The 24,300-nt window shown below is 42.3% G+C and overlaps 1 protein-coding gene across 1 annotated transcript in view; it reads left to right on the top strand.

Annotated features, from left to right (window-relative positions):
• The first annotated feature begins 8,519 nt into the window (after nt 1–8,519).
• The window catches only part of LOC116219458 (NACHT, LRR and PYD domains-containing protein 1 homolog), a 33,173-nt gene continuing 17,392 nt past the window's right edge, over nt 8,520–24,300 (top strand). The window contains exons 1-2 of the mRNA XM_031562728.2: nt 8,520–8,524; nt 8,739–8,822. Of these exons, the coding sequence (XP_031418588.1) occupies nt 8,520–8,524; nt 8,739–8,822 (89 nt within the window). The remainder of the gene's footprint in view (nt 8,525–8,738; nt 8,823–24,300) is intronic.

The following is a 24,300-nucleotide window of genomic DNA, read 5'->3' as shown; positions in this document are numbered from 1 at the left end:
CTACATTAGGTGGAGCAAATATAGTGTGTTCCTTGTGTTATATGCTTGTTGTCTTCCCTTCTGTTTGTGCTGTCCAGGACTGAATCCAGTTTCTACCCAGTATAGCTTTGCAGTGTTGGGGAGTAACATTAATAAATCTGCCATCCTGTCTTCCTTAGACATAGTTGATCTTAATAACAAACGGGTCAGGGTTAATTAAAGTAAAGAGAACATGAACACACATGTATAATGTGTGAGTGCATAATAAAGAGACCAGAAGAGAGAGATTGAGATTGGTCTGTATGTGCTCATTCACAGAGTGGCAAAGAGCAGCCTCTCACATGAGAGTGTGGAGCAGGTCCTCAGTGTTCTCTCCAGGCAAAAGTCTGTGGATGAAGTCCATCTGTCTGTGAGGACCTTCACTGTCACCACCGCAGCCCTGTGCTTGGACTTCATTCAGAACACAGAGACGTGCCTTCAGCTGAAGTGAGAACAGCAAGATTACTCAAATGAACTGATTATCATAGCAGTCAAGGTTAATTAACTGCAACGTGCTGAACTGATTGTGTGTGTGTGTGTGTGTGTGCTGAATGGTATATTTCTATTTTTTGGTGGTGTACTCTGATAGGCAAGAATTAATTAACTCTGTGTTTGTTCTTTGATTGGTCAGTCCCTATTGACTCTGTGTTCTGATTGGCAGGCTTCAGGATAATTCAAGTCCACCCACCTCTCTCTCTGTGGACAAAGACTCCAGTGGCCTCAGGTGAAACCTCCCTTCATGAGAAGCTCCACTGACTGTGTTAATGGTGTTGTATGTAAACGTTACAGGTTGCACCTGAAGAGTGAGCATTGTTATGTGTAAAATACTAAACTAAGCCCTCATGTGCCTGTGTTTCAGGCTGGATGTAAAATCACTATTGCCTTCCATAATATGTTAGAACTAGAATGGATATTTTCACACAGCACTAAAATACATTGCAATCATTTCACCACAAGTATGACTTATTGTGAGGTACAACAATACAAAAGGTGATCAAAGAGAAGAAAAACTGAATTGCTTCATCAGTCAAGTGCCAGATAGACATTTTATGCAACCTTGAGTATTGTTGTAACATTCCAAAAAATAATATACATACGACTCCTATATAAACCACATGCAAACACAAACTATCAAAGGTCCTCTGTGGTTTAGTCAGGTTGTGGGCAGGTGTTAGTAGGAACGCCACCCTTGCTCCTGTCAGTTTTTGACAGCATGCAGTAACATCATTTCAGTGAGTCTACCTATTTTATACTCCCAGCACAAAGCATCAAAGTCATGCTGGGTCAGAACAGAATCATTCCATCCCTAATATCTGATGTCAAGTGCTGTTAGAGCACCACATGTGGGTCTGGAGGAAGTAAAGCACCCATTGGGCTCTTAAATGAAACCCAGCTAAGAAGATGGATTTTTTTTACCAGTTGAGGGTTTAAGTCATTTGAAGGAAGTATTAGAGTTTTGAGATTTTACACTCTGTATCAGGCACCAGTCTACTGTTTTTTTCACACTGTTACCTGTGAAAGTCAAATTCAAAGCCAATAGTTTAATTTCATATTCTGTAGCAAAACAGTTCTGCTCTTTTCCTGAGCCTTTGACTTGTTAACTGATCTGTTGCTGTAATCATATTCAGTACAAAATGTCACACCATCCAGTGGATTTGGATGTGAGTAATTCTACTCATGGGGTACTCAGGCCATGTGGAAACATCTGGCCATCAGTGTTTTCATACGTTCAGCTTCATCTGTGTGTCGTGCTGTGGTCTGTGTGTGAGAGAGCTGATCTGTTGTGGTTGAATGGTCTGATGGTTGTCTTCATGTTGTTGAAAGGTTAACTGTGGCGAGCCTGTCAGATGCTGATGTTGTTGACCTGATCTCAGCTCTGGGGGAGGGAAAGATCCTGACTTATCTGAGGTAATCATTTTACATTTCTGATTTATGATCATATATCTTTTCAACTCTACATTAGGTGGAGCAAATATAGTGTGTTCCTTTTGTTATATGCTTGTTGTCTTCTGTTACGACCCCCTGCGCCCCTGCAGACATAGCCTGGGGTTTTATGTTATTAAAATAAATGATTTAAATTTGACACTGAATTTGTGTTTCTCAATGTTTATTATTAGAAAACATCAACACATCCACACACATTGTCCATGTCACAAGAGTCTTCATATCATATCCATCTGCCATGGAACAGCACCAGCTATAACAGTGCTCAGCTCTGTTCCAGTTCAGTACATCTACTTCATGCTGGGCTTAAGCAAGCTGTTACGACCCTCTGCACCCCTGCAGACATTGCAGTGGCCATGCGTGGCCTGCAGGCAACAGTGGGGATGACGAGCGTCATTAATGGACTGATTATCCACACCTGGGAGGTGTGGAGTATAAAGGACCAGTGGACACCTGTCTCTCTCTCTCTCGAGCTGGCATGCAGCGTCGGACGTATAACCCTAGACACGTCGTTTCAGTTATGAATTGTATGGACTAAATAAATACGCGTTACTTTTGTAAGAAAACCGTTGTTGTCTGCCTCCAATGTTATTGTTTCGGTCAAGAGCAGGCCGGAACGTAATAATTGGGGACCTCGTCCGGGATCTTAGTAGTGTTTGGAGTGCAGATAGTAATCGTGGGTGAGTAGGAACTAGCGGTGTGTCGCTGAGTGAACAGAGCAAAACTCCTGCAGGTAGAGTTCTCCAGCTGTGTCGGGTGCGACGCTTCCTTCGGAGTGCTATTTATTATTTTCGTTTGTTATTTTTAGCGGTAATCCCGGGTGGGGGTACGCTTCGGGGTTTGGAGTTGACTGTGTCAATGGTCTGCTTCCTACCCACGAGCTTAGCGTTTAAAGTTTGCCTCGAGCCGAGTAAGCCGTGGAAGACTAGCTAGGCTAGTTAGTTTATGAATAACTGTAAGGAGGGGAGTAGCTCTAGCCCAAAAGAAAGGGATTGTTTTACTAGTGACGCACAGTGGGGTTTAACTCACCAGGTTTGTTGTGTTTTTTTTCCATTGAGAGAGCATTTGTGTGTGTGATAAGTTAGACAGATTTCTGCACGTGAGTATACAGAGGCTTGTGAGTGAAGCTCCATATGTATGCAGTAGTGGTGCGAGACTAGGTTATTGTGGTAAGCCAGTTTTGCTTAATGAGAATTGTGGCAAGCCTTGGGAAACCGAGATTGCCTAGAGCTTTTTGGCTGTTGCTGGGTAGTAGCCTCTTGTAGTTGGAGGGGTGGTTCTTTTCCACTTTTCCTGTTCTGTCTGAACTGTTGTTGTAGGCCAGTGTGTCTGACAACAGTAAGGTGTGGATGGTGGTTTGCATCTTTGTGTAATTGGTGCTAAGGCTCCATTGTTATTTGATAAGTGTATTTAGTATTTTTTTCTGATAGCACCTTAGGTGGGGTCAGTTCGACTGACTCGGCTTCAGAGGTGAACGAGATTGCTATAGAGCAGAAACAGATGGACGTGGAAATGAGAGAGTTAGAGTTCCAGAGCAAACAAGCTTACGCGAACGGCAGCTTGAATTGAAAAAATTTGAATTGGAGCAACAACACTTGCTCAAGCATCTGTATTGGCCCCGGGGCATACAGGAAAACGGAGATGGTGGTGATCGGAGTAGTTATAGACCTCCAGTCAAGGGTAGATTGAGGCCTAGAGTGACGGGGCCTAACACTGTGTCTCTACCTAGGGGACATAGGAATTTGCTTGAGGTAAAGACCGATATAACGTGTTTTTACCTTCTGGTTGTGCCGTCCAGGACTGAATCCAGTTTCTACCCAGTTTAGCTTTGCAGTATTGGGGAGTAACATTAACAAATCTGCCATCCTGTCTTCCTTAGACATAGTTGATCTTAATAACAAACGGGTCAGGGTTAATTAAAGTAAAGAGAACATGAACACACATGTATAATGTGTGAGTGCATAATAAAGAGACCAGAAGAGAGAGATTGAGATTGGTCTGTATGTGTTAATTCACAGAGTGATAGAGAACAGCCTCTCACCTGAGAGGGTGGAGCAGGTCCTCAGTGCTCTCTCCAGGCAAAAGTCTGTGGGTGAAGTCGATCTGTCTGTGACGACCATCACTGTCACCACTGCAGACCTGTGCTTGGACTTCATTCAGAACACAGAGACGTGCCGTAAGCTGAGGTGAGAACAGCAAGATTGCTCAAATTCACTGATTATCATAGCAGTCAAGGTTGATTAAATGCAAGATGCTGAACTGATGATGTGTGTGTGTATGTGTGTACTGATGGGTATATTTCTATGTTTTGGTGGTGTGCACCGATAGGTGAAAACCAATTAACTCTGTTCTTTGATTGGTCAGTCCCCATTGACTCTGTGCTCTGATTGGCAGGCTTATGGATGAACAAAGAGGAGGGGCTTATAAAAGTCAATCCCCCTCTCTCTCTGTGGACAAAGACTCCAGAGGCCTCAGGTGAAACCTCCCTTCATGAGAAGCTTCACTGTCTGTGTTAATGGTGTTTTATGTTTTTGTGTGTTTGTGTTGTAGTCCACATAGGACTCTAGGTGACTGTGTTTGTTTTCTTGAGTCCTTCACTGACTGGAGGATTCTGCCTGGTCTGGAGAAGGTGAAGTTGAAGGTGAAATGCCTGACTGTGAGCTGGGCCCACTGGATCCTCAACCACATCCACACGTGCCCCACTCTGAAGGAAGTAGAGTAAGAGATACATCATCTTCTGTTTCTGTATGTAGTCTATGCATGGAGGGGTAGTCTGTATGGACACACTGTGTGTGTGTGTGTGTGTGTGTGTGTGTGTGTGTGTGTGTGTGTGTGTGTGTGTGTGTGTGTGTGTGTGTGTGTGTGTGTGAGAGAGAAAGAGAAAGAGAGAGGGAGTGAAATATTTAATACAAAAAAGGATATTGTATCTAAAGAACATTGGGCCTCATTCTCGAACGCAGTTAAGAAGAATTTAAGAGGAATTTAAGAGGGATTTCTTCTGAATTGGATTTTTTTTTACATTTGGCATTCATGAAAGTTTTCTCATCTGGGATTTGCTCTGAACTTCAGAAGACTTTCCGAACTCGAAATAGCAGTCGTAACTCGGCCAGAGTTTTCTCAAATGCGATTCCTTAAAAAACCACAAGATGGCCCCGTGGGCCATCTTGTGGTTTTTTGAGGAATCGCATTTAAGAAAACTCTCCGTGTTAATGAATTTGTGAGAAATCGTTGGTGATTGCGTTCACATCAACTCTACAGATCCTCAGATTAAAGTATCATTAACAATTACGTTTCACATGTAGGCCGTGTAGTGTAGTCATGATTCTACGAGGCACATGTAGTCATGATTCTACGAGGCACCGTGATGTCATAAAATAAATAAAAGGACTACACCGGAATGCTGCGCTCGTCTAGTGAGCATCGTTTGGCACTGCCGTCTGTGCAAGTACGGCAATCCAGAATTTTCAAGTAGTTCCACGTTGGTGGAACGAACTGCCTAGCACTACCAGAGCAGGCGCGTCCCTCTCTACCTTTAAGAAGCTTTTGAAGACCCAACTCTTCAGAGAGCACCTCCCTTCCTAACTGGCACTTCGACTAGTGCTTAACTTGCACTTATAGCAGTTACATTCCTGCACTTCGTTTTTATTTCCTATTTCGTTTTTCTATTTCTTATGTAAAGTAGTATTTATTGTTACACTAGGTCTCTATTGCTCGTAGCTTGACTGTTCTATCCCTTGTACGTCGCTTTGGACAAAAGTGTCTGCTAAATGACTAAATGTAATGTACACGAACACTGCTGTTGCTTTCGTGTAGATTCGGTCGATTCCGATTGCACACGTCACTACGGTTGCGTGCCCTTATAAGGAGCTGGCAGGGCGTGTATGTATGCAAATTCAGGAGCACGAGAACGCGCTTTCAATTTAAGAAAACTCTTCCGGGGGAGCACAGCCCAGAAAACTTCTGCTGCGTAGGACCACATTTTCAAGCGTGCATGAATTTGGCGGATGTCTTTTGCTTACGTTGTTTTTCCGAAGCCCGTAAGAAACATTTCAGAAGAAACTTCAGAAAATGTTCGAGAATGAGGGCCATTGTATTATTGTGTTATAAATGTATTTGCTTTGGCACCACTGCTTTGAAACAGTCATGTCAATAAAGCTCCACTGAATTGAAGAGAGAGAGAGAGAGAGAGAGAGAATTTTTTTGAATTTTTAAACAAAACTTTATTGGGCAAACAGTATTGCAAACAGTGTTTTACACAACAAAAGGAAACAATACATCAAAAACTAAAAATTAAATCATCATTTCCAGCTTTTTCAACAACATTTCACAAATGAAAACAGTTACAAGCACACAGAATATTCATCAGTCCTGGGGTATCTTCCCCACACAAGTCAATCAGCTGGCAAAGTTTCCGTTACGCAACTCTTTCCGTATTTCGCCGACTTTTTGTCGAAGCCGATAGCACTCTGGTTTAGGGATTTCGCCCTCTCTCATCCAGAAAGTGCCATCCTTAACAAACTGCTGAAAATAATCCACAACACGAACATCTCTTTGCCCTTTAGTTTTCAGGAGAAAGTTCATTAGTTGTTCCGTAGCCCTCAGCCTCAGACGCGCCTTCAGTGCCACTTTCTCCCTTTTTAACCTTAACTGGATTATTTTCTTTATTCTTCTATTTTCTTTTGTATGTTGGTTTTTTGAACTCAGTCTCCATTTCAGTGACTGCCTTATTTATCATATCATCCAGAGGCTGTGTATTTTCAGGCATAGGCTTGGAACAGAGACCTGTGTCTGAATCACCTGAAAAAGATCCAGGTACGGCCTCGGCTGACTCGGGTTTATCAACAGGCTTTGACCGGTTAGCCTCCTCCACCCCAGCACCATCCGCCCTTAACCCTGTTTCAACGGGCGTCTCAGGGCTAAGCTCTGCGGGAGGTGCAGGCACTTCGGCCGCAGATAGTTCCGCCTCCGATGGTTCGGTTGTGGAAGGAGCAGGCACATTAGCATCAGTTATAAGAGTCTCAACAACAGGGGACTCAGACTCGTTAGGCTTTGTGGCAGGAGTTTCACCAGTATGTGAATCAGTTGTGGAGGTTGTGGGAGAAAAACCAGGGGATTCAGTCGTATTAGACTTTGATGTGGTAGTCTGGCTCGTGCGCTCCCCAGAGTCTGCTGCTGCCGCCGCCTCTCCCTGCGCAGCGTGCGGCCCAGCCTGACCTGCGTTCCCACTCCTCTCATTCGTACATTCCTGCCTCTGGTGTCCGACCTTTCCACATCGGAAGCACTTAATAGACACATTTGAAGTAACATACACAAGGTAGCTGAAACTACCAACATTAAAACTGATTTTAATATCTAGCTCGCCCCGATTACCGTTGAGTACCATATAGACCTGCCTACGGAAAGACAGTAGATGTTTCAGTTTAGGTGACTTACAGTCCACAGGTATCTTTTTTATCGGGGACACCAGTTTTCCAAAACTAGATAATTCCTTAGCAATCTGCTCATCACTGAGGAAGGGGGGGACATTAGAAAGAAGTATCTTTCGCGATGGCATACTAAGGGGAAGCATAGGTATTAGTGAATCCCTAATTACAACACCATGCTGGATGCTGGATGGCCACGTCGGCTTTTTCAACAGAACTTAGGAAAAGCACAATGGCTTTATTCATCCGTGAACCTGAGAGCACATGCTCATGCCCCACGATTTCACCCACAGCCAAACTACACTCCTCCACTCCGACTTGGGATTCCACTCTAATTGCGTGAGATCTTGTCAAACAATTAAGAAACTCCATTGCTCACCCACGCGGTGCGGGCGGTCGCCCAGCAAGTGCTGAAGCGCAACCCGCAAGTATCACAGAGCGCAAACTTTTTAGACAAATAATTATAATATATACAAACAAATAAAGGCAACGCACAGAAGATAAAGTTAGAAACTAATTCTCAGCCACAGGCGGCTGTATCACTCACGCTTCCTCTCGCAGTACACCGCCCACTCACTCGCACATGCGCTCAGAGAGAGAGAGAGAGAGAGAGAGAGAGAGAGAGAGAGAGAGAGAGAGAGAGAGAGAGAGAGAGAGAGGTCTGAATTAAAAAAAAACAGGTATTGCCGGTGAGAGTGTGTGTATGTCTGTGTTGGATATCCATGACAGACTAAAGAAGTATATATTTTTTTCAGGTTATACGCAGCTTTAACTGAGTTGTATTGGCCTGATGGTCTCTTACTGGAGGAGGGGATCAGTCTTCTGCAGGAGTCCTATAAGCGTCCAGATTGCACTGTGATCCTCAAGGGGTGTGTACTTCCACTGACTGACCTGTCTGTCTGTCTGTCTGTCTGTCTGTCTGTCTGACTCTTGATCTGTCTATCTGTTGGCCACTGTCTGACTGTTGATTAGAAAGCATCTTACCCTCCCTACACACACACACACACACACACACACACACACACACACACACACACACACACTGCCAGAGAAATGTATGTGACTGAATGGAACATTGATGTATTCTAATGCCTTAAAGACATCTTTGATTTTTATCAGACAGACTTAGTGAATATGGAGTGAGGTGCTCCTGATGGAGAGCTGTAGGAGAGTGTGAGGTTTGTGTAGAGTTGGGATGTTTGTGTGTGTGTTTTTTATCCTTAAAGCTTTAGGTGAGTGTGAGGTTTGTGTAGAGTTGTGATGTTTGTGTGTTTTATCCTTAAAGCTGTAGGTGAGTGTGAGGTTTGTGGGGAGATCTAATGTGTTTCTGTGTCTCTGTTTTTCTCCATGAAGGAAGAGATGCACTAAACCCAGTGGGAAGTGTGGTGAGGAAGATGACCCCGAACTGGACTGCAACCAGTTTGTGGAGATCCAAATGTGGGGGTCAAATGTCACTCAACATCCTGCTAGTTGTATGAGGGGGTCAAATGTCCCTGAAGAGGAGATTCAGGGCCGCAAACGTCCTGCTAAATGTACTGTACAATGATTGTGTTTGGCTCTTCATGGCCTCTCTCCTAGCTACATCTCTGATCTCTTGGTCCCGGAGCATTTGCAGTCAGGGCCCCGAGGCTCTGGAACAATCTGCCTGAGGAAGTCAGGTTGGCTGATTCTGTGACTTCCTTAAAGACCCTTCTTAAAACACACTTTTATAGGAGAGTTTTAATATCCTTTGAATTGTCTTTTATTTCCTTAAAAAAAAAAATTACTCTGTAAAGGTGGACCACTCTATTATTTTTTATATAGCCTACCTAATTGTTTTATCTGTTTCCTTTTCAAACCTGATGATTTCATGACGGTGTCTATAAATAAAGATAATTATTCTATGATTATTGATATTATATTGTATTATTATTGTGAATAGATGATGTCTTTCCTCACTTCTTGCTTAGGCAACACAGGGTGGATTGAGTGAACTCATAATCGGTGTTCTGAACCCCATAACTCAGAGTAAGGTGCCACAGGTTCACTCAGCGGGTTTAGGGTTTATGCCAGGCTAGGGTACCCACACTTCCTGGAATACCCCTCAGGTGTGTCTTTGAGGAAATATAAACACATACAGGAAGTGATATACCTATGAGAGAAATGAAATGTAGTTTGTATTGGACCCCCAGATGGTGTGAGTTCCTTTATAGTGCCTTGCATAAGTATTCACCCCCTTGGATGTTTTACCCTTTTATTGCTTTTATAAATCAGTCATGATCAATATAAGTTGGTCAGGCTGTTTAACCTGCCTGAACCAAACATCTATTCATCTGCTTCTGTACAGAACTCAGCTGCCAGGCTTCTAACCCAAACCAAGAGACGAGATCACATCACTCCTGTGTGAGCCTCTGTGTGTGTGGGTGTGTGTGTATGATCCCATCATTCCTGTGTGAGCCTCTGTGTGTGTGAGAGTGTGTGTATGATCCCATCATTCATGTGTGAGCCTCTCTACACTGACTCCCAGTATGATCCCATCACTCCCAGTATCACTCCCAGTATGATCCCATCACTCCCAGTATGATCCCATCACTCCCAGTATGATCCAATTACTCCCAGTATCACTCCCAGTATGATCCAATTACTCCCAGTATCACTCCCAGTATGATCCCATCACTCCCAGTATGATCCCATCACTCCCAGTATGATCCCATCACTCCCAGTATCACTCCCAGTATGATCCCATCACTCCCAGTATGATCCCATCACTCCCAGTATCACTCCCAGTATGATCCCATCACTCCCAGTATGATCCCATCACTCCCAGTATCACTCCCAGTATGATCTCATCACTCCCAGTATCACTCCCAGTATGATCCCATCACTCCCAGTATCACTCCCAGTATGATCCCATCACTCCTGTGTGAGCCTCTCTACACCACTGCACCACAGCACCCCGAGACAGATAGAAATATCATCCTGAACTAAACAACCTAGAAAAGTGTGTGGAGTACATGTGTGTGTGTGTGGAGTACATGTGTGTGTGTGTGAGTGTGTGTGTGTGTGGAGTACATGTCTGTGTGTGTGTGTGTGTGTGTGTGTGTGTGTGAGTGTGTGGAGTACATGTGTGTGTGTGTGTGTGAGTGAGTGGAGTACATGTCTAGCCTGTAGCAGTGTATGTGCGTGTGTAAAACAGTACAGTAAAAATATAATGTAAACACATACAGTAAACACATACTGTAAACACATACTGTAAACACATGCGCTAAACACATACAGTAAACACATACAGTAAACACATACTGTAAACACATACTGTAAACACATCCTGTAAACAGCCAGTGGGCTACGACCCCGATACAGAGCATGTGAGATGGCCGAAGCCTTACTGATGGACCAGTGGCCAGGACTAGTAGAGGATAAGTGGACCAGTGGCCAGGACTAGTAGAGGATAAGTGGAGCAGGGCAGGGGGTTACTGATGGACCAGTGGCCAGGACTAGTAGAGGATAAGTGGAGCAGGGCAGGGGGTTACTGATGGACCAGTGGCCAGGACTAGTAGAGGATAAGTGGAGCAGGGCAGGGGGTTACTGATGGACCAGTGGCCAGGACTAGTAGAGGGTAAGTGGAGCAGGGCAGGGGGTTACTGATGGACCAGTGGCCAGGACTAGTAGAGGGTAAGTGGACCAGGGCAGGGGGTTACTGATGGACCAGTGGCCAGGACTAGTAGAGGATAAGTGGAGCAGGGCAGGGGGTTACTGATGGACCAGTGGCCAGGACTAGTAGAGGATAAGTGGAGCAGGGCAGGGGGTTACTGATGGACCAGTGGCCAGGACTAGTAGAGGATAAGTGGAGCAGGGCAGGGGGTTACTGATGGACCAGTGGCCAGGACTAGTAGAGGGTAAGTGGAGCAGGGCAGGGGGTTACTGATGGACCAGTGGCCAGGACTAGTAGAGGGTAAGTGGACCAGGGCAGGGGGTTACTGATGGACTAGTGGAGGATAAGTGGAGCAGGGCAGGGGGTTACTGATGGACCAGTGGCCAGGACTAGAGGAGGATAAGTGGAGCAGGGCAGGGGGTTACTGATGGACTAGTGGAGGATAAGTGGAGCAGGGCAGGGGGTTACTGATGGACCAGTGGCCAGGACTAGTAGAGGGTAAGTGGACCAGGGCAGGGGGTTACTGATGGACCAGTGGCCAGGACTAGTAGAGGATAAGTGGAGCAGGGCAGGGGGTTACTGATGGACCAGTGGCCAGGACTAGAGGAGGATAAGTGGAGCAGGGCAGGGGGTTACTGATGGACCAGTGGCCAGGACTAGAGGAGGATAAGTGGAGCAGGGCAGGGGGTTACTGATGGACCAGTGGCCAGGACTAGAGGAGGATAAGTGGAGCAGGGCAGGGGGTTACTGATGGACTAGTGGAGGATAAGTGGAGCAGGGCAGGGGGTTACTGATGGACCAGTGGCCAGGACCAGTGGAGGATAAGTGGAGCAGGGCAGGGGGTTACTGATGGACCAGTGGCCAGGACCAGTGGAGGATAAGTGGAGCAGGGCAGGGGGTTACTGATGGACTAGTGGAGGATGAGTGGAGCAGGGCAGGGGGTTACTGATGGACTAGTAGAGGATAAGTGGAGCAGGGCAGGGGGTTATTGTGGCGAACAGGACCTTCCGAGAGGGGAAAGGAGAGGCCCAGAAGACACACACCCCACGTGCAGAAAACAAATACGCACTGCACTCCAAAATAAGGGAACCGTGGTGCACACAGCAAGGAGAAGTGAGGGGGGCTCCACCACCTGGGGGTCGGCCTGTCGCTCGAGTGAAACCCACTGCGCTATCTTACTGAGGCTACTTATCTTAAGGACTGAGAGGACCTCCGGCTGTCCACCGGAACCCCAGGGTCGGTCAGAGGGGGGTAGCAGCCCTGGTCACCGTAACCTGGGTTACCTTAGCCGCATGCACACACACACAGACACACACACACACACACACACACACACACACACACACACACACACACACTTCAGAAAACATCTGGTTAGGCTATATGATAGTCACACTCAGAATTCCCACCCCCACAGTTAACACAGCAGAAGCACAAAACAACAAAACCTGCAGAGAGGAAAGCAGCACCCCACTGCATAGCCCCTTAATGCATTACATCAAATGTAACCTAGACCAGACTGAACCTTGGCTAGTACGAGAGTATATCCCACCTCCACTAAGATGTTATAAATGCCAAAGATTTGGACATGTAGCGGCTCAATGCAGAGGAAAACCTAGATGTGCTAAATGTGGAGGAGAACACGAATATGGGAAATGTGGGAATGATGTTGTATTAAAATGCTGCAATTGCGGAGGTGATCATAGTGCGGCATATGGTGGATGTGAGAAACAAAAAGAGGCCAGGGAAGCTTAGAAATATAAGATCACACATAAAGTGTCTTATGCTGAGGCTCTTAAGAAAATTGAGAATGAGAAGAAAGATATTAGGCCTGATGTTCCTACCTGTATTCCAGAGCAACCTACATCGAATTAATATACCAGCAGGTCAAATATAAGCAGAATGAATGATAGGAATCACCTAAAAGGAAGAATTCAGCAGGTCAAATATAAGCAGAATGAATGATAGGAATCACCTCAGGGGAAGAACTCAGCAGGTCAGTAGACCTTGTACCCCTGACTCTGAAAGTTGTGAATGTAGAGCAACAATCTCAGAGGAAGCACTACTGGTTAAGAAAAATGATTTCATTGCCTTTATTTGAACAGAGATCAATAGAACTGTATCATTGCATTTATTTGCACAGTGATCAATAGAACTGCCTTTATTTGCACAGTGATCAATAGAACTGTATCATTGCCTTTATTTGCACAGATATCAATAGAACTGTATCATTGCCTTTATTTGCACAGAGATCAATAGAACTGTACAATATGTGACACAGCCTGACTCAAATCAATGTCATCTAAATGGGAGACGGACGAGGGATGAACGAAGTAACAATAATGTATTACAAAGATCATGAAATAAGGATAACAACAGTCAAAACGCAGCCGTCTGCAACGGGGAAGGGATCTCTCCCGGGAACTGGAGAAGGAGTGCTGGTATAGGCCACAGAGCCAAACCGGGCACAGGTGTAACTCAGCAGGCCTGATGACCCCCCCCCACTCCAAACAGGAAACCTGGAAAAGAGAACAGAGCCAGCAAGAGGGAAAGGACACCTAGTGGAGTGGAGGGGTCATCACACTAAGAAAAGTGATCGGATTGAATCAATTGTGGACATTGCAAATTACTTTTTAGGATTTAGAACACAAGCTGATTAGATTCATGAAATGTTGAACCTTAAATGTGCACAGAATCCTTATTGAAAGACTTAAAAGGTATTTTTCATTCTCCAATGGAATGCAAGAAGTTTAATAGCTAATGGACAAGAATTTATAAGATATATTTACGATTTAGAACACAAACCTGATATCATATGTATTCAAGAGACGTGGTTAAAGTCACATTTAGATTTTGTGCTGAAAGGTTACAATAGTATTAGACTTGATAGGAGGGAAAGACAGAGGAGGAGGTTGTATAACATTTATGAAAGATGGAGTCCCATATAGGCACATTCATACAACTAAAGAACATGAATGTGTGGTAACCAAAATATTTGATGGGATCAGTGGAAAATTTGATATTGTTAATTTCTATAATCCATGTAAAGGTCTAACTAATGAGATGTTACAGAGTATCTTTAGGACAAATTATAGAGAAATATGGTGTGGCGACTTTAATGCCCACAACAGTTTGTGGGGTAGCAAACACACAGACCTAAATGGTGAGGCTGTTGAAGAAATGATGAATGATAGAATGCTGGTATGTCTTAATAATGGGGTTGGTACTAGAATTAATGTTTATAAGAATGAAACTTCCTGTATTGATTTAACTTTAGTTGACAGGAAAGTAGCTAGTAGATGTGAATGGGAAATAGATCATACCACAAGCGTTGGAAGTGATCATTTCCCAATTTTATGTGAAGTTGATATTGAATTTAAGACTGAACAGAAGTACATTCATCAGAAATGGGCCTTCAAAAAAGCTAAATGGGAGAAATATATTGAAATTTGTGATAGTATGGTGAACCAGGTTCCTGAGTTAAATCAAACTGTTGACGAAATAAGCAATAGTATAAGCAATTTTATACTTGTCGCAGCAAGTGAAAGTATCCCAATTAGTCAGAGTAAAAAGAATCAAACGAATGTTCCATGGTGGAATGAGAAATGCAAAGAGACTATTAAGGACCGAAACAAAGCTTTTAAGAATTTACGCAGAACATTGACAACGGATAATCTTATTGATTACCAAAAGAAAAAAGGCCATAGCTAGGAGGGTTATTAAAGAGGCAAAAAGAGAATCCTGGAGACAGTTCTGTTCAACGATTGGAAGAGAAACTACACTGAATAAGGTTTGGATGATGGTTGAAAAGATGATAGGTAAACACAAGCCTTCACATATTCCCATTTTAATTGAAGGAGGGACTCAAGCTATTTTAGACACTGAGAAAGCCAAGTTACTTGGTAAAACATTTGCAAATATCCATTAAGGCAATCATTTGGACGATAGATTCAAGAAAAGGAAAGAAGAAATACAAAGTAAACCAGGACATTCTGAAAATGAGAGAAGAAAGTATGTCTGCTTTGGATGTGGAATTTAATATTTCAGAACTCAAAATGGCTCTGAATAGCACTGGATATTTTTATCCAGGAAGTGATAATCTCTGCTATGCTATGTTAAGACAACTTCCAGACAAAGTGTTTGAAAATATCCCTTTATTTGTTTAATAAAGTTTGGAATGAAGGCAAACTACCAAAGGCATGGAAAAAGGCAACAGTTCTTCCATTCCCTAAACCAGGTAAGGATCCAAGTAATCCAGAAAACTATAGGCCTATAGCTCTTACTTCACATTTAGGAAAACTAATGGAAAAACTAGTTGTGGCACGTGGCACTACTTTCTTGAGAATAATCATTTAATCAGAGAATATCAAGCAGGATTTAGGAAGAGTAAATCTACAACTGATGCTTTGGTTAAACTAAGTAATGAAATTGAAAAATCTCTAGTCATGAAAGAAATTATGGTTGCAGTTTTTTTTGGGCATTGAGAAAGCTTATGACACCATGTGAGGAGAAGGTTTATTAATCAAATTGGAGAACATTGGAGTCAATGGGAAGATGTACAATTACATATGAGATTTTATCTCACAACACACCCTAAGGATTAAAGTGGGGGATGGAATATCTGAAGAATTTATGGTAGAGAGTGGTATTCCCCAGGGGAGTGTAATTAGTCCAATCTTGTTTAATATAATGATTAATGATATATTTGAGAAACTTGGGAATAACATTGATGTTCTGTTTTATGCTGATGATGCTGTTATTGAAGAGAGGAAGGAATTTTCCATACATATTTAACCAGATTCAAAAAGATGTTTAAGTTCTAGAACAATGGGGAGTAGACTGGGGTTTTAAGTGTTCTATTCAAAAATCAAAGGTCATGTATTTTACAAGGAAGAAAGTACCTGGAAATCTGAAATCAACCACTTGAAAGAGGAGAGAAATTCAAATACTTAGGGGTTTGGTTTGATGATACACTTTTATGGAAATTTCATATTGAATACATGGAAACAAAGTGTAAAAAGGTATTTAACCTGATGGGGATGGTGACTGGTCATTACTGGGGAGCAGATAGACCTTCTTTGATGAATTTATATAAAGCTTTGATTAGGTCAACTTTTGATTATGGTTGTATTGTATAGCTCAGCTTGTAAAACTTCCCTGAAGAAGCTAGATATAATACAGTTTAAAGCCCTAAGAATAGCCTTAGGGGCCATGAAAACAACGCCTACAAGTGCTCTACTGGTGGAGGCAGAGAAAACCCCTCTCAGTCTAAGATTTACTAAACTCTCAATTACACATTGGGTCAGATTACAGGGAAGTGCTAACAATCCAGCAATATGAGTACTTAAGGATTGTTGGGAATATTACAACTAATCTAGTGGGTTTGGATGGAACATAGACAACACAGCAGATCAGTATGGAATGAAACATCTAGAGTTAAGTCCAGCATTATCTGAGTGGTGTTCCTCCATGGATACTTCCATTCCCAAATATAGACATAGAACTGTTAAATCAAAAGGAAGAACTTCCAGATGAACATTTTTTTTGCAGCGTATCGCCAAAATGACCTGAATTCTTCATATTATGGATTCCTTAAAATATTTACAGATGGATCCAAGGACCCAAGCAGCGGTCACTGTGGTGTAGGAATTTATATCCCAGAATTTAAAAGAAGTTATGGACTTAGACTAACTAATTATTTATCAGTTTATTGCAACTGCATTGAGATGGATTGAAGAAATAAAACCTCTTAAATCAATTATATCTACCGACTCCATGTCAGTCTTGCAAAGTTTTGAGGGGACATCCTCACGAGATTACCTTATTTTAGAAATCAAATATCTTTAAGCAAACATTAGAAACCTAGGGATTATAGTTCAGTTTTGCTGGGTCCTAGCACATATTGGAATAAAAGGGAATGAAATGGCTGATAAAAAGGCTCTGGAAGAAGAACATATAGGCATTAAGATTCCATTAGGAAAAGGTGAAGCTAAAAGTCTAATAAAGAATAAAGATAGAGACCATGCAAAGATGGCAAGATGAATGGGAATCTGATCTTAATGCTAGACAGGATCATAAAGTACAGAGCCAGGAGCTGCTGTAGGTGGGAAAAGAGTCTCCTCATTGAAGATAGGAAGTGGTATATACCAGACTAAGACTAGGTCACACAGGTCTTAATTCCACAGTGAAGCTGATAGGAAAGGGTAATGGTTTATGTGCTGAATGTAATGTTAAGGAAGATGTTGAACATCTTATTTTTAATTGTAAGAAATATTATAATTTCAGAATGAAGTGGCAAGAGGTCGAAGCTGAAAATGATATAGCTGTGTAGTTAATAAATTATATTCTAGAGGCGCAAGGGATGCAACGAGACATAATCAAAGCTTTTATTATGTTTCTGAATGATATAGGTCTAATGAAAATAATCTAATTGATTTAGTTATTTACCTATTTTTATTTATTTATTTGAATAATAGTGTAGCTTTATATCCGCCAAAAAGAAGAAGAAGAAGAAGAAGAAGAAGAAGACTCCGTGACTTAGACCACTCCCACCTGTCACACTGGGATGGAGATCTTTGCGGCAGTGCGTAAGTTACGCTCATGGTGCAAGACTCTCTATTGTGTTGCGCTTTTCCTCACACCCTCGAAAGCAATATCTGTAAGTTTTTTTGTTGTGTCACACTGTGGTTAATATGTTTAAGTGACCTACGTTTAGTGTCTATGAACTGTGTTAGTTCGTTGATATGTAAAATAAAATGATTAGTAATTTATGTTACGTGCTAATATATGACTGTTAATGGCTAACGTTAGCACTTATTAGCCAGCTGTGCTGTAATAATATAGTAGCCTAACTGGCTGTGTTAGTTAAGAGACCTTCTAAGTCGTTTATTGTTTATTACAGTTTCACGCATAAGTGTTCACCTATATATCAATAAAGGAGCAAAGCTCTCGCCTCCTGACTCGTGAAAACCGAGTTTGGCTGAAAGTTTAACTGCGTTCACACACTGGTTGTGTAAAAAACGTAGCAGGAACAGTACATTTAGTGTAAATGATTTATTTAATGAAATGACACGCTAATTTCTTCGTCGATAGATCTGAATCTGTGGACCAGACTGTAGTTCAGGTAGGGGCGCTAACAAACAGTATAGAACAGTCGTTCTCAAAGTGTGGTCCGCGGACCACTGGTGGTCCGCCAGTGCCCCGTAATGGTCCGCGACGGCAAAAACTAAATGATTGCGACATTTCTAACATACAACTCAGAACGAAGAGAACACAGTCAGTAGTAGCCTAATATATTAAAGAGTTGCCTAACCTATTAACAAGGGCATGGATCGGTGGTTTAAGAGAAAATTAAATGAGAAAGCCTCTGACAGACAAGGAGACGGTGCAACGGCGAGATGGTTCAGAGCTGCATTCAAACAGCGGTTTTTTTCTCCCACTGCGGAGACAGCAAGATGATAACTATATTATGTGTTGTGTGACGTTGGATAATGACAACTGTTAATTATGAAAAGTTGACTACTAGGATGTCTTTATTAATGCCTGTCGGCTAGCCTACTGTTGGTAGGGAATTACTGCATTCGCGTGGTCGGTAAGCGCATTGGTTGTGTTGTGTGATACATTGGCGTGTCTGAGTGTGTGATGGGAGTATGTGCCGCTAACAATTGTCTGGTGCCAGGTCTGTTTAGAAGGCCTGTTGTTCCGGGGATATACTATTCAGTTAGATGGTCCGCGAGTTTTTTTTTATTGGCTAAGTGGTCCTTGGTCTGAAAAAGTTTGAGAAACACTGGTATAGAAGCATGCAGGGCTGTGTAACTTCCTGGTTGGAATACTGAAGAGGAACAGAATGGGAACAGTTTTGAATGGAGGCTAGCCGATGTCCTCATGTAATTGTTATCGCAATGGAAAGTTTTTAAAACGTGCGATCAGGGGCGTAACTATAAACAGTGCAGGCAGTGCGATGGAGCAGGGGCCGGAGGGCAATGCGTTTCTCGGAAGTGACTGTCTGAGGGCGCGATCACACCCAGACGTGTTGCTACAGGCGCAGACGCTTCAAAAATGCCTTGGCAAAGCCCGCCGGGCAAAACAGCCTGGTGCGCCTGTGAAACAGAGCCTCGCCTCAGATTGCGCAATCCCTCACAAACTGGGTTTAGCGCATGCGTAGAACATATTTAGTCTTGTTCATCTGATCATACAACTAAACACACAAGTGACTTGTTAACCGAACTTTTACGAAGCTATAGGACCAAACACAAAGCTAGCACTGTTAATTCCGGGACGTCAGAGGCAATGTCGACATCTTACGTTTGACAGCGGGCTTACCAAACACCGTATAGTTACAAGTCTTTTATTTGTCAGATGCAAAGAATGACACAGGGTCAGACTGGGCACTGAAATTCTTGCGACAAGACGCCGCCCAAACCTACCATAACATAACAACACATAATATACATAACATAACCATGACGTACACTCTGCACAAGTACTATGAACATAAATTGCACATAATAAACATACAAATAACCTTACTAAATATACAAGATAAATATACAATACGGTGTACTAAACATATAACAACCTATACATATAATACTAAATATACATATAGCAGCCTATACATATAATACTAACATATATACATATAACATATAATAAACTATGCTACCCCATTGACCTATACTAACCTACATACAACCCAGTGAGGGATTTACAGGTAGTGCAATTTTCCTGATAAGGTATTACTTCTAGTGCAAGCAGTAGGTTGGAAGTGGCAGTATGTTTATTATGTGTAATTTATGTTCATAGTACTTGACATTGCCTCTGACGTCCAGGAATTAACAGTGCTAGCTTTGTGTTTGGTCATATAGCTTCGTAAAAGTTCGGTTAACTAGTCAACTGTGTGTTTAGTTGTATGATCAGATCAACAAGACTAAATATGTTCTACGCATGCGCTAAACCCAGTTTGTGAGGGATTGCGCAATCTGAGGCGAGGCTCTGTTTCACAGGCGCACCAGGCTGTTTTGCCCGGCGGGCTTTGCCAAGGCATTTTTGAAGCGTCTGCGCCTGTAGCAACACGTCTGGGTGTGATCGCGCCCTCAGACAGTCGCTTCCGAGAAACGCATTGCCCTCCGGCCCCTGTGCCACGGCACTGTCTGCACTGTTTATAGTTACGCCCCTGATCGCACGTTTTAAAAACTTTCCATTGCGATAACAATTACATGAGGACATCGGCTAGCCTACACCTCCATTCAAAACTGTTCCCATTCTGTACCTCTTCAGTATTCCAAACAGGAAGTTGCACAGCCCTGCATGCTTCTATACTGTTTGTTAGCTTCCCCTGCCTGAACTACAGTCTGGTCCACAGATTCAGATCTATCGACGAAGAAATTAGCGTATTTTGTTAAATAAGTCATTTACACTAAATGTAGGCCTACTGTTCCTGCTACGTGTTTTACACGACCAACTAACGCAGTTAAACAGTCAGCCCAACTCGGTTTTCACGAGTCAGGAAGCGAGAGACTTGCTCCTTTATTGATATACAGGCAAAAACGTATGCGTGAAACTGTACTAAACAAGAAACAGAAACAACTTAGAAGGTATCTTAACTGCCGCGTAACTGCCGCGTAACTTCTTCACTGCCGCAAAGTTCTTCATCCGGGAGTGGCCTAATGTACCAGTGTAAGTGTAGTGCAAACAGTAATATGACAGTGACAGTGACAGTGCATGTAAGTGGCGAGTGCAAAAGTGGCGGTGGAGTATCAGTCCATTTAGCAGCCTGATGGCCCTGGGGTAAAAGCTGTTCTCCAGTCTGCGTGTACGAGACCGGATGCTACGGTACCGCCTTCCAGAAGGCAGCCGGGTAAAAAGTCTGATGGCTGGGTGGTAGCAGTCCTTTAGGATCCTGCCAGCTTTCCTTAGGCATCGTGTGTGGTAGGTGTCCTGCAGGGCTGGGAGCTCCCTGCCGATGATGAACTCCGCAGTCCTGACCACACTACGAAGGGCCTTGCGGTCCTTGGCTGTGCAGCTCCCATACCACACTGTGATGCACCCAGTCAGGATGCTCTCTATTGTGCACCTGTAGAAGTTGGTGAGGATGACTGGGTATAGTACAGAGCTAGGTCAATTAGCTCACGTAAAATACTGTAATTTAAGATAACAAATACCCTAATTTTCCCCAAAAACCATCGATTGTGTGTGTGTGTGTCTGTGAGAGTGCTAGCTTGAGCTAACCAACACACCGTATAGCTACCTTGAGCTGCCCAAACACTGTATAGCTAGCTAGGTCAATTAGCTCGCCTAAGATACTGTAATTTAAGCTAACCAATTACCTCATTCCCCCCAAAACCCATCAATTGTGTGTGTTTGTGATGTGTAACATATATCCTTTATCAGTCATTCAAGTTATTTACGTTTATTTACCGCTAGCGATTACACCGACACAAGTGTAATTCAATCGCTATTAATGTTGAACTTGAACTTCAACAACGTGACACAACATTGAAAGTCAGGCATCGACATGGTTCCTAAAGAATAAATCAAAGGTCCTTGTCCATTTCTGTTCAGGACATGTGACAAGTTTTATCCAACCAGAGACCGGAGTAAAGTGACGACTTCCGGTTTCAATACGGATTCTCTGGTCAATACGTTATCTCTGCCGACAAACCCCATTGAAAAAGCACGAAGGTGAGGCACACAGTACCTCTGCCTCAATGGTGCGAGAGCCCACTGGTCGGGTTTATGCTGGTTCTGCCGTTGCTCTTCTTCTACACAAACACAATAAGTACTACATTATTTTATTTGTATTATTTGTCTGTATCCACCACGCCCCCGGCTACTATCTGAAGCCCGGCCTCTAATTGAATCCCGGTCTTTATTTGAGGATTTACGGTCTGTTAGTATTGTGATACCATACTAAGACTATAGCATAGTGGTACAACTAGAGTTTCGCATTATTTTAGTAATTTGATTATAAAATATTAAATACTAAAACGAATCATTATTACATTTTATGAAGCTGATTTAATTAAACTAATATAACGTATTGACCAGAGAATCCGTATTGAAACCGGAAGTCGTCACTTTACTCCGGTCTCTGGTTGGATAAAACTTGTCACATGTCCTGAACAGAAATGGACAAGGACCTTTGATTCAAAGCCAAATTGCTTTGAAAATGTTTGGAACCTCGAGAATAAATTTGGTTTTGGACGTACAGCGGCAGCTCTGTTGATTTCCCATTATTTCTCTTGGGATTGTTTTATGTCTATGTGAAGCCATTTAACATCACACAAGTGGTTGTGATCACTTTGAACCCAAGACTGCTTTTTATTGGTAAGCTGATTTTGAGAAATTAAACTTAAATTGCAGCTAAAGTTGTGTCCTGGTTGCTATGGTTATCCAGTTGCTATGCTAGCTAATTCGCTAGCTAAGGCAACTTAATAACTTAACTTAATCTATAAAGTCAGCAAGTAATGGGTTGCTAAGCAACACCTGGAACGTTAAAGTTCTATTAGCCTGAAGAAAAAAAAATTCTTAGCAGAAATCACAAAACGGCAACAAAATATTTTGGACGAATGTCTTCTATCGTTTAGGCAAGTAACTGTATAATAACAAATTCGCCTTGTAGGCTGAAACATTTCTTTTTTTTATTGCAAACAGCCATGAAATTAGCCAACATGAGGAGAGCATGTATTTATGAAATGCATTCAATTAAATTGTGATGTCTGCTTTGTGCTGATGGACTGATTCTGGTAGGCTACAGTAAAATATGCTACCGGTACCTTTTTTTAGAAGAGAATCAGAATCAGAATAGTATTTATTGCCAATTAGGTTTACACCTACCTGGAATTTGTTCTGGTGTATAGGTGCATACAGTTAACATAAAACATACAAACACAATAAGTACTACACAAACACAATAAGTACTACATTATTTTAATTTTATTATTTGTCTGTATCGACCACGCCCCCGGCTACTATCTGAAGCCCGGCCTCTAATTGAATCCCGGTCTTTATTTGAGGATTTACGGTACGTTAGTATTGTGATACCATACTAAGACTGTAGCATAGTGGTACAACTAGAGTTTCCCATTATTTTAGTAATTTGATTATAAAATAATAAATACTAAAACTAATCATTACATTTTATGACGCTGATTTAATTAAACTAATATAACAACCCCGTTTCACCTATAATATGTAACTAAAACAGAATGTTCTATAAACCACAGATAATATATATATATAACTTCAACGGAAAGTTCTATAAAGCACAGATAATATATATATATATAACTTCAACAGAATGTTCTATAAAGCACAGATAATATAAACTGTGTATATTTATGATAGGTGAAAATTCACCCTAGTTACCTCAGGACTCCGGAGCTGCATATAAGTATATTTATTAGACAAACAACAATTGCAATCGGGCTCACTCCCAGCACAAGGCTGAAAGTGAAGCCCTGATAAACACATCGCACAAGGTTTATATAGACAGAAGTTGAGCGTTCAGCGAGATAACCACGTGGTGGATTTCTGATATCCGAGGCAAGGATGGAAGTTTTGCAAGGTCGGAAGAAGCACAGTTCGAACCTTCTTATCACCTCTGGTCTAAACATGCTCTTGTACATGTGCAGACTAAGTGGCACCTAATATTCTAAGTTACACACACGCAGAAACACAGAAAAGCCATGTTCCTGCTTACATAAGTACATGATTCATATAAGGTAATTAATAATACAAGGCACTTCATTATTATATTCTTAAGTCATTAACAGTGTTTGGAAATTATCTCCATCAGTCCCTCCTTTTATCCGTTTCAATGGATAATTCAAAATCACAATTAAAATCACAAATCATCTTTCTTAATTCGTCAATTATCAATTTCAATGGATAACTTCAAAATCATCACTCTGAGCTTAATCACATGGATTTTCGGAACAGAGATCATTTACTGAACATCACTCCATAAGTTAATCATTTAAAATGTCATCATATTTCTCATCACACATTTGTATACTTTGCATTTGTAGGCCAACATAGTGGGTGTCGACTGTGTGTGTGTCATTAGCTCGCCTAGGCTTCAGATAACATTCGAACAAGGCCTCTTTGCTCTGTCCTTAAAGGCCCTGTTCCCCATCAGGCATTCTGTTGGACAACTTTTTGCATCTTTTGTAGGATCAGATCTAAGTCTTTCCCATCTCGGGTGTTATCAGGGACATATGTGCAACATTGGTCAGTACCAAGCATGACACAAATGCCTCCATTCATGGCAGTGAGAAT

This window comes from Clupea harengus, chromosome 25 (genome assembly GCF_900700415.2).
Source record: "Clupea harengus chromosome 25, Ch_v2.0.2, whole genome shotgun sequence".
In the NCBI taxonomy this organism is placed as follows: Eukaryota; Metazoa; Chordata; class Actinopteri; order Clupeiformes; family Clupeidae; genus Clupea; species Clupea harengus.
Note: the sequence above shows the minus strand (reverse complement) of the source record. Positions and strands in the feature narration are given on the sequence as shown.